This window comes from Bison bison, unplaced genomic scaffold, assembly GCF_000754665.1.
Source record: "Bison bison bison isolate TAMUID 2011002044 unplaced genomic scaffold, Bison_UMD1.0 scf7180017864456, whole genome shotgun sequence".
Lineage (NCBI taxonomy): Eukaryota > Metazoa > Chordata > Mammalia > Artiodactyla > Bovidae > Bison > Bison bison.
The window spans coordinates 10,564,837-10,576,829 of NW_011495018.1; the positions used below are offsets into that span (position 1 = coordinate 10,564,837).

General features: G+C 37.6%; 1 protein-coding gene across 3 annotated transcripts in view; it reads right to left on the minus strand.

The window, feature by feature from the left end:
• Window positions 1-11,993, minus strand: part of WDR11 (WD repeat domain 11) — a 59,164-nt gene that overhangs the window by 20,753 nt on the left and 26,418 nt on the right. For all 3 annotated transcript variants that reach the window (XM_010859244.1, XM_010859243.1, XM_010859245.1), the window contains 3 exons: window positions 6,415-6,521; window positions 3,922-3,997; window positions 1,004-1,112 (listed from right to left, as the gene is read on the minus strand). In XM_010859244.1, the coding sequence (XP_010857546.1) occupies window positions 1,004-1,112; window positions 3,922-3,997; window positions 6,415-6,521 (292 nt within the window). The remainder of the gene's footprint in view (window positions 1-1,003; window positions 1,113-3,921; window positions 3,998-6,414; window positions 6,522-11,993) is intronic.

The window sequence follows — 11,993 nt, forward strand, 5'->3', positions numbered from 1 at the left end:
GCAGTGATTTTGGAGCCCAGAAAAATAAAGTCTGACATTGTTTCCACTGCTTCCCCATCTATTTCCCATGAAGTGGTGGGACCGGATGCCATGATCTTCGTTTTCTGAATGTTGAGCTTTAAGCCAACTTTTTCACTCTCCACTTTCACTTTCATCAAGAGGCTTTTGAGTTCCTCTTCACTTTCTGCCATAAGGCTGGTGTCATCTGCATATCTGAGGTTATTGATATTTCTCCCTGCAATCTTGATTCCAGCTTGTCCTTCGTCCAGTCCAGCATTTCTCATGATGTACTCTGCATATGAGTTAAATAAGCAGGGTGACAACATACAGCCTTGACGTACTCCTTTTCCTATTTGGAACCAGTGTGTTGTTCCATGTCCAGTTCTAACTGTTGCTTCCTGACCTGCATACAAATTTCTCAAGAGGCAGACCAGGTGGTCTGGTATTCCCATCTCTTTCAGAATTTTCCAGTTTATTGTGATCCACACAGTCAAAGGCTTTGGCATAGTCAGTAAAGCAGAAATAGATGTTTTTCTGGAGCTCTCTTGCTTTTTCCATGATCCAGCGGATGTTGGCAATTTGATCTCTGTTTCCTTTGCCTTTTCTAAAACCAGCTTGAACATTACTTTATTTCTATGGTTTTATATGTCCTGTATAGAGCAGGATGGGGCCTACCTCCACCCATACCACCTATATTACTCTCTTTTTTCCAAGGTTAACTTAGCTACTAGGACTTTTATTTTTCCATAAATATTTTAGAATATGTTTATCATGCTCCTCAAAATATCTAAATTAAATTTTAATTGGACTTTAACATAATATTAGCTTAACCCATCCAAGAAAATAAGAATTATCTCCATTTGTTTAGATCATCTTCTCTGAATATACATTTTTTGCAATAAAACATACAGCAGTAATGATTTTAATTTGAGCTAAAGAAAAATATTCACCATGTATATACATACCCAAATAAACTGTTTACTTCTTTAAAATGATAACTTACCAAAGCAGTTATTGCAGGGAAGTTTTTGGACATTTCTCTAAGAATGGTACAAGTCCTAACATCCCATAACTCCAGGGGTTTATCTTTGAATACAACTGCCAAATACTGCCTAAAATAAACAAAATTACTAAATGAAGCTCTTTTTGCAGTATTTTCACCATAAGTAGTACAAATAAAAAGTTCATAAAGCTCAGATGACACATTTTAAACGAAGAGAATTTAAACTAACTTTTAGCCCTCCTGATTAGTAGTAGTCCTAAGAAGGTAAAGCTCTAAGATGACCTGTGAGAGTCACACACACCATCCGGGCAAGGAGCCTAGCTCAGAACGAAGAATGAGAAAATGCATGAGTTCACATCCAAATCTTAAAATAACCTTCCTGAGACTCAATTTTCTCATTGAGACATGAAAATACCACTACTTGCATCAATGGGCTGATTGGTATGCAGGTTATGGGAAAAACTAAATGAAAAAGTAAGTAAAGTTTCTATCATGCCGACTGTGAGGAACTGTGACAAAGAGTAGGAAATGTGACTTGTAGCTCAGTGTATCACAGGACTTAAGATTCTCCCACGTGATAGTTATATGACCTAAAAGCATGTGACCTTTTGAGTTTTAGTCTACTTAGCTTTAAAATGGAGTTAATAATACCTGCCTCATCAACCTCACTAAATACTACATGGATAAAGAAAAAGGGACAGCACACATGAACGGATTTTACAAATCACAATGGATTATGTAAATGAAACATGTTACACTTTTATTATATCTAATATAAAAACAAGTAGAGACATGTATGTAAATAACTAATATAAATAAAAGAGAACCTGGTAAATGCTATAAAGATTCACTATGAAAGCTGATATTAAGTTTGACAATAGGGAAATGGCATTCTAGGCAGAGTTACAAGTGTGATAAATGGCAAAAGACAGAAAAGGAGACAGGCTGTGTGGGGGAGATATGCTACTTGAAATGCAGAGTATGTGAGATGAGAACAATCATCGTGAGAAAGAAGATTAACATGTGAATTTGGATTCACATTAAAAGCCCTAAGATATCCTAAAATGCAGTGCTATCATGAATAGAGATTCATTCTGTAGAGAACAGGGGATCCTTGAGTTTTGAGGCAGTGGTCATAATGTGACCAGAGGTTTAAGGCGTATTAATTTAGTAGGCTTGTATAGAGTCAAGACTGACAAGAAATAGAAAAATCTGGCTTCCAAATATTTTGAGCAATTATTGGACTTTTTCGTGGAAGGACTCCCTTACATTTGAAAAAATTACTGAGGATCTCCCCCAAAGAACTTTTGTTTATGTGGGTTTTACTGATAGTTTGCCTAGGAGAAATTAAATGTAACATAATTATAAACTATATTAATTTACTTAAAATGAGAAAAGAGAAAATAACTACCAAAATGGCAGGTGAAAACATAAACCATGTTGATAACTGCATTAAATATGAATAACTTAAACACTGCAATTAGAAGCAGAGATTATCAGATCAAATAGTAAAATAAGTCCCATTATATGCTCTCTTTCAGAAATCACCTTTATATACAAAGACAGAGATAAGTTACAAATAGGGAGAAGGAAAAAGATATACCATGCAAATACTAATCAAAAGAAAGCTAGAGTGTCTATACTCATCAGACAAATCAGATTTAAACTTCTGAGAAAAGACAAACAGGTAATTTCAGTGATAAAGAAGTCAGTAACTCAACAAGATATAAGCATGGCAGTCAGTGGAACAGAAAATAGAAAACCACAAAGAAAAATGAAAGAAGTCCAAAGGATTTTCTTTGAAACAATTAATAAGATTGATTGACATAATTTACTGATATACAGATTACCGCTGGGAAAGACGCAGGGGAGAGGGTAAAATGCGTAAAGGAGACCAACTGTCTGGTGACAAAATAAAATCTGGCTGGTGAGCATGTTGTGAAGTATATACAACAGAAGTAGAAACATAGTGTTGTACACTCAAGCTTATATAATGTTATAAATAAATATTATGTCAAACTATTTCAGTATATGAATAATTGAAAACTGAAATTAACAGAAGAAAAAATATAATTTATAAAAGCATCAAAGAAAAAGCAAAAAATAAATCACAAATGATGTACAGGACCTGTGTACTGGAAACTACACAATATTATCGAAAGAAATTAAACAAAAACTAAATAAGCAGAGAGATATACCATGCTCATGAATCACAAAACTTGGTAAGATGTCAGTTCTTCCCCATGTTGATCCACGGATTCAATGTAATCACAATCAAAATCCCAGTAACCTTTTATCATAAAACTGGTTAAGTTGATTTTAAAATTTATATGGAAATGCAGAGATCCTCAAAAAGCTAAAGGAATGTCAAAAACAATTTCATCGTGCTTACTCCTTCTTTCTTTGTTCTTTTGATTAGTTTTCAGTCAATCTCTGTTGTCAATGATTCTGCTTTACATATATTTTTCCTTGGAACAAAAAACTTACTACAATTAGATCTAAGTTATAAATAAGGAAAATGAATTCTTTCATTCAATAAGCACATACTGAGGTAAAAGCTGAACAAAGAACTTCAACAAATAACTAACATTTCTTAGTGAGTAACAGGTACTTCTATCAATATAGCTATAGTTGAACAAAATGGGGTCACCCATTTTACCAATCTGATGAAATGTTAAGATTCAGATAAGTTACCTTGTCTTATGGTGACTTATCTGAATGGAGAATTAAAAGTAACAGCAACTTAGTTTTGCAATTAATCTATTTTCTGTGATACAGCTGCACATCACAATTTCCTACCACTAAGAAATTCTATGCACATGCATGCATGTTCTCATTTCCTTAAAGATAAAAAAAAAAAAAAAATGCTTGAGATTCCCTAGTGATAACACCAGATTTTTTTTTAGGTTGACACTTACTTCAAATGAGATACTTTAATCATTTCGATGGGCGACTCATCATTACCTCGTTCACCACGGAAAGCAATGCTCCTGCCTTTAATTGTAAATATTAAACAAAATGTAAAAACAACACATGAAACGCGTAAGAAACTAAAAGCTGTACCAGTGTAATTTGATCAGTGGTACCTTCTAGTCTCCTTCTCACTCTTCCATTTGCTTTAAGCTGTTTCTAATCATCTAAATTCAAAACTAAATCAAAAGTAGTATAAGACCAACACTGTATTACTTACATTCAAATATCTATAAAAAGATATTTTCATTTTTTATAGAATTTCTTAACGCCCTTCTACGGTACCTTTCAAATAATTCAATTTTAGAAATTTAGAAACATCAATTTCTAAAGTTTTAATGCATCTATAGTAAAGCAATTATCTACTATAAAAACTACTGGTACATTCAAAGTATTATAAACATTTCCATGTTTACAAATATTAACTAATGGGGAAAACACTCTTTGAATAGGTATTTAAGATTTCTTGTCCCATGTGCAAAATACTCAGCTACAATATTTTGACATGTTCCTCCAAGTCTCTATAAACTGAAATTGAGGAATATTAAGAATGAGTTAACATCCAAAGAAGTTAAACAGTTTTCTATAACTAAAAAAAAAAAAAAAAGTTCTACCTTATGTTTGAAAAAATATTTTAATAGCATCTCCTAGATTTCTATTTACATTAAACAAAAGGGAGAAGAGACTCAATTCAAAGGCAAATGGATACCTACATGTCTCCCTGCTCTTCAAGGCCATCACATTGAATTTCACTATTATTATTCGCCAAATACCCTACACCCTTTCCTGGCTCTGCTAGTCTGCTGGTCTCCTTAGAAGACAAGGCTGTAAAAATCTATTATTTTATGAACCTAAATGTCCTATCCAAAAAAAGTCAGTATCTTTTACTTAGAAATCTGTTCTTCAAAAAGAAATATGTGAAAGACAGATTTTGAGTTATCTAAGAGTTCTGATACTTTGCCAACAAAGGTCCGTCTAGTCAAGGCTATGGTTTTTCCTGTGGTCATGTCTGGATGTGAGAGTTGGACTGTGAAGAAAGCTGAACGCTGAAGAATTGATGCTTTTGAACTGTGATGTTTGTTGGAGAAGACTCTTGAGAGTCCCTTGGACTGCAAGGAGATCCAACCAGTCCATCCTAAAGGAGATCAGTCCTGGTTGTTCATTGGAAGGACTGATGCTGAAGCTGAAACTCCAATACTTTGGCCACCTGATGCAAAGAGCTGACTCACTGGAAAAGACCCTGATGCTGGGAGGGATAGGGGGCAGGAGGAGAAGGGGACGACAGGGGATGAGATGGCTGGATGGCATCACTGACTCGATGGACATGAGTTTGGGTAAACTCCAGGAGTTAGTGATGGACAGGGAGGCCTGGCGTGCTGTGATTCATGGGGTCGCAGAGTCGGACATGACTGAGCAACTGAACTGAAGTGAAGAGTTCTGAACCTGAGCTGATGGGACAAATGCACAGGCATGTTTTTAGTGAATGATACTACAGGACAGCATTTCATCCCTGGGCTATCATGTGACTGCAGTGATCAGTGTCAGTTTACCGACAAATCAGGAATGCAGGGATATGGGTCACCAGGCAGGTCATTTCCAATTAAACTAGAGCAACACTGGACTAATAGGAGCTAATTCTTTGAGGCTTAGTAACACAATCTGATAAGTAAGAACTATAAACTGGAAATATGTATTGACAATACAAGGAAGCAACCATAAACATGATTTACTACACACATATATAACTTATTGGTTGAAACTACATACATTTATATTGCTAAGCCATTAAAAAAAACTCCTCATAATTTTGTTAAAAAAAAATACTTGAAATCATTCCATGTGCTATATAAAAAATAATAAAAAACCTTCACCTTACTCTGCTTTTAAGTTCTTATTTTGAAAGGGTTGCAGGTTTTTAACAATTGTGAACAAGTTACTTTACTGGAATATTTCCTATTGTAATGCCTTTAAACTCCTAAATTAAGTTTTCCTACTAGTCAGCCAGAAAATATCAAAAGTTTCAAAGCTGAGCATTTTACAACAATCCTTGTAAGATTTTTAAGAGCTTCCTGAAAAGGCCAAAATTTTTTTAAAAGATTCTAAAAAAGTGTAACTACAAAGATTTATTTCAAAACTGTACCTCTGGTTATCTGGAACAATGTACTTGGAAGTAGAACTGATATCCCATTTATGAATCTGTCCATTTGGGCTAATGGTACTCCATGGACTTGTGCTAACACAATTTGCATACAAACAATGACGAGTCTTTTCTAGGGCAATTATTATAGAGCAACCAAAAAATGAATACATAAACATATAAAAATGAATACATAAATAAAATTCCAAGGTGAAAGAACTTTGAACACATCTTCTAAATAGCGGCATCTTTGATTAACATGATGGTACCATTTTAAATATTTTAATAGTCTAAAAACACAAACCTGTTGGAAGATCAACCAGTTGAAGTTCATTTCTCACTAATCCCATGTTGTTTGGTGTTGAGGTAGCGAAAGAAAGAAAACCAGTTAAACTTGTCCATTCAATACCCCTATACAGAGAAATTAAACAAAGATTAAAATTCTTTGTTTGAAAAATTATTTGAAAATTAAGTTTTTTCTATGTCCTAAATTTTATTATACAAGTTAAAGAATAATATTAATACAACATTTGAGAATAAATTATATATTTCCAACACATAAAAAATTATTTTTAATTAAAACTTTATTTCCAAAGACAGCTCAGTTATCAGAAGTCATGGCATTAAAATGACTATTAAAATCTGGCAAAGAAGAGCACCGAATCATTGCCAAGAACTCCACTGTTTGAAACAAGTGGTATAGAAATATTCTGAGCCGACTGCTTAAAGTTGAGTACATGAAGGAACTTTATCAAATTTTATCAACATTCCTAGCTGGTTAGGAAGCCAAAATTCCTGAAGAAATACAGACTGAACTGTTAGATTGGAAGTAGATGAAAGCACCAAATAGTGTATCAATTAAATAACAGCACAAAAGAAAAAAATAAACCTGTATGACAAGACACTAAACCTATCAACCTAATGCCCTGTGAGTCCCATTTCCTTGGGACTGGCAATGGGTGAGTCCATGTTTTTTTCCCACTGACATAACTGGCTTAACCATCAATGGAAAATGAGGGGACTCAGGACATGTGAATTCATCACAGTAGTCACAAAAAGAAATGAGAAACACTATTACTACCCTGCACTGCTTACAAGGTAATGGGTTCCCCTGGTGGCTCAGCGGTAAGGAACCCGCCTGCTAATACAGGAGACACAGGTTTGATCCCTGCCTTGGGATGAACCCCCGGAGAAGGAAATGACAACTCATTCTAATACTCTTACCTGGGAAATTCCATGGACAGAGGGGCCTGGCAGGCTACAGTTCATGGGGTCACAAAGAGTCTCTACTACACAAGGTAACAGAGCTGGCTGGGCGACAAGTCTAAACCTCTGTTCTATATGCAATTGCTCATCAGCACTTACAAGACAACAATATAATATCAATGGCTGCTTTCACAATACAATGGCAGGGCTGAGTAAGTGCCAGAAATTTTATGGCCTACTACTACTACTACTACTACTACTAAGTCGCTTCAGTCGTGTCCGACTCTGTGCGACCCCATAGACAGCAGCCCACCAGGCTCCCCCGTCCCTGGGATTCTCCAGGCAAGAACACTGGAGTGGGGTGCCATTTCCTTCTCCAATGCATGAAGTGAAAAGTGAAAGTGAAGTCGCTCAGTTGTGTCCGACTGTTAGCGACCCCACAGACTGCAGCCCACCAGGCTCCTCTGTCCATGGGATTTTCCAGGCAAGAGTACTGGAGTGGGGTGCCATTGCCTTCTCAGTTTATGGCCTACAAAGCTTAAAATATTTGCCTTCTGTCCTTTATGGGAAATGCCTGCTGACTGATCTAATTTTTCCATGCCTATTCTAATCTGAATGCTATTGCTCAAGTGAGCATGACTGCTCTGACCACCTCTCTCACCTGCCCAAGCAAAGGTGTGATGGCTCCTGCATCACATCCATGCTGCTCTCTGTGACGGTCAAAGCTACCCAGCAACACAGGTACCTCTCAATCATCTGAACCTGTCTGCTATTTCAATAAGAGTAACTTTTCCTTACTGACCCCTTGTGTATCTGTCTACTTGTCTTTTCTCAGAGGAGCAAAGATAATCCCAAGAGAACTGAAAATAACATTTGCAAGAGCTGGGAATACCTGTTGTTATCAATTTATACCTCTTTAAATGTAAACTGCCTTTGACTGTGTGGATCACAATAAACTGTGGAAAATCCTGAAAGAGATGGGAATATCAGACCACCTGACCTGCCTCTTGAGAAACCTGTATGCAGGTCAGGAAGCAACAGTTAGAACTGGACATGGAACAACGGACTGGTTGCAAATAGGAAAAGGAGTACGTCAAGGCTGTATATTGTCACCCTGCTTATTTAACTTATATGCAGAGTACATCATGAGAAATGCTGGGCTGGAAGAAGCACAGGCTGGAATCAAGACTGCAGGGAGAAATATCAATAACCTCAGATATGCAGATGACACCACCCTTATGGCAGAAAGTGAAGAGGAACTAAAGAGCCTCTTGATGAAAATGAAAGAGGAGAGTGAAAAAGTTGGCTTAAAGCTCAACATTCAGAAAACGAAGATCATGGCATCTGGTCCCATCACTTCATGGGAAATAGATGGGGAAACAGTGGAAACAGTGTCAGACTTTATTTTTCTGGGCTCCAAGATCACTGCAGACGGTGACTGCAGCCATGAAATTAAAAAACGCTTACTCCTTGGAAGGAAAGTTATGACCAAACCAGATAGCATATTCAAAACCAGAGACATTACTTTGCCAACAAAGGCCCATCTAGTCAAGGCTACGGTTTTTCCAGTAGTCATGTAAGGATGTGAGAGTTGGACTGTGAAGAAAGCTGAGCGCTGAAGAATTGATGCTTTTGAACTATGGTGTTGGAGAAGACTCTTGAGAGTCCCTTGGACTGAAAGGAGATCCAACCATTCTAAAGATTAGTCCTGGGTGTTCATTGGAAGGAATGATGCTAAAGCTGAAACTCCAGTACTTTGGCCACCTCATGCGAAGAGCTGACTCACTGGAAAAGACCCTGATGCTGGGAGGGATTGGGGGCAGGAGGAGAAGGGGACAACAGAGGATGAGATGGCTGGATGGCATCACCGACTCGATGGACATGAGTTTGAATGAACTCCGGGAGTTGGTGATGGACAGAGAGGTCTGGCGTGCTGCAATTCATGGGGTCGCAAAGAGTCGGACATGACTGAGAGACTGAACTGAACTGAAATGTAAACTTGTGTTGAAACAATCAGATTAGATTGCTGAAAACTGAGTATTCTTCAGAATTTTCATGCCTGGAGTGGCCGCTTCTCCTCCTCTCCTTGACCACTACCTAGTTCAAGTCCCAGCTCCAGCACTTACTGGCTCTCTGCTCCTCTATACCTCAACTCCCTCCTCTGCTGTGCAGGGGTCACAACACTGGGCACATAAAGAAGGCCTCGCACAGAGTCTGCACTGTACGGACTCATCATCACCATCAATTACTCTTTATTTCGAGATCTCTAACTCAAGCTGTGTTTTTTTCATTAAGCCTCTCCATGAACTACACTCAAACCACAGCCATAGTGACTACACTATAAGTTGGTTAATTATTCACTGGAAGAGTCCCTTTGTCTCTTGTTTTTCTTTCCCCTAACATGGAGTACTCATTAATTTTTCTATTTAGAGTGAGTACAATGAGAGAAGCAGCATTTTGGACTTCTGCTCTCTACGTAAGTCTGGTAGCTACAATCAGATCTGTTTACCCACAGAAACCTTAAGATATACTTTTCAAGTCTTGTTGATGGAAATCTGATACTCTGGTATAGTAATGCTGCTATCTTTAGATAGGAAAAATTTCAGTCCTCTCACTGTTCAATTATTACTTTAAGGATACATCTGTTAAGTACCCCATAAATGCTGTTGCCAGTGCTATTAAGTACCCAGGACATGTGAGCAACTTGCCAGGCTAAGGAATACAGCTGCAAATGAGGCGGACTTAACTGCTATCCTTCAAGAGCCCTGTGATCTAGCAGGAAAGAGACGTTGTACAAGTGCATCTGGAGTTATCTATCACAAAAGGGAGCACTGCCAAGTTCGACAGGAGTTTGCACGAGTCACAAAGAAATGTGGTGTCACGGGCCACGTAGGGCTTCCTGGAGAAACATTAAAGCTGAGACAAAGGGCAAATAGGGTTTTGCCTGAGAGCCTGAAAAGCTGAGGAAACAGTACAATTGATGGAGAAGCACTGCCCTAGACTGCACTCTCTTAGGAGGGAGGTACCTGCCCTGGCAATCCAAACACATGACAATTACTCAGCAAATTCTGTTAGATTAAAAGAATGATGTCCAAAAAAGCCTACCACGCCTCCTTATGTTTCTAAGTGCTGTTCATATCCAGAGAAGGGCTTTCCCCACTGTTTACAGGCTGCCCCAGTGTTGTTCAGTTCAGTTCAGTCGCTCAGTCGTGTCCGACTCTTTGCGACCCCATGAATCGCAGCACGCCAGGCCTCCCTGTCCATCACCAACTCCCGGAGTTCACTCAGACTCACGTCTATTGAGTCAGTGATACCATCCAGCCCCAGTGTTGAGGATATAACAAAACATGGGTGGCTGCTTATTTATAATTGAGCACCATAAGTATATTGTTTGTGAACAGATTCCAGCAGCAGCTTGTGTATCTGACTCCTACTGATTGATTAAAAAAAAATAAAAATCACATTGGACTTCAAAGTGTATGAGATAAGGAGATTATTTCTCAAAAGAAAAGAATGAAAACTCTTATTAAGCTGAGCACAACACTGCTCCCTGGATTAGAAAACCACTATCCATCTAGGTTTAACCATACACTGAGCTCTATTAAAAAAAAAACTTGTAAGAACTGTAGCTCATGTTCTGACTCAGATAATCTAAGTTGGTTTTGTAGCATTCCTCACTATTGAACAACGGTAACCTTAAAATCTACCAACAGGTGTTGCGGCTCTGACTCCTACAGATGCCCAAGTCTTCCTTGTTCGCGTGCACTGGGGATGTGACACTGGCTACCTCTCAAGACCAGGTAGTCTGCGGGGAGCACACGCTTTCTGAAAAGCCTTGAAGTTCTACCATGATATGAAACTAATGTCTGCAAATTTACAGATGAACAAAATGGAGATCATTTTACTTTCCACAAATAATTCAATGTACTCAAAGCAATACTGAATCCATCAGTGTTCTGATACCCATATACATTTTAACAATTTTTGACAATGAACATGGTATTGGGCTATATTATTGTAATTTCAGTCTATAGGACAAAGATACCAACTAATAATATAAGAACTCTAATAATCTAAGAAAACCTGTCTGTACCACTCCACATTGTTTACTTCTAGGTATCTTCCACTGGATCATAAGCCTCCAAGATTTTGTCTGTTTACAGGCATAGAGAAGAGATTCAATATATATTTCATATTTATAAAGTGTAACTGGTTAAAACATCATGGTTTTGAAAAACACACAGATATAAACTATCTATAGTTAGGTAGTCCCAGGCCATGTGTATGACAAGACTGAAGTACTTAAGATTAAGTGGTTTTAAAAAACACTTTTAGTACAAGGTAGAAAAACCACCTTTTAAAAGTTGGCCTTTCCATGTCCTGGCTATTATAAACAGCAACCTAGATGTCCATCAGCAGATGAATGGATAAGAAAGCTGTGGTATATATACACAATGGAGTATTACTCAGCCATTAAAAAATACATTTGAATCAGTTCTAATGAGGTGGATGAAACTGGAGCCTATTATACAGAGTGAAGTAAGCCAGAAAGAAAAACACCAATACAGTATACTAACGCATATATATGGAATTTAGAAAGATGGTAACAATAACCCAGTATACGAGATAGCAAAAGAGACACTGATGTATAGAACAGTCTTTTGGACTCTGTGGGAG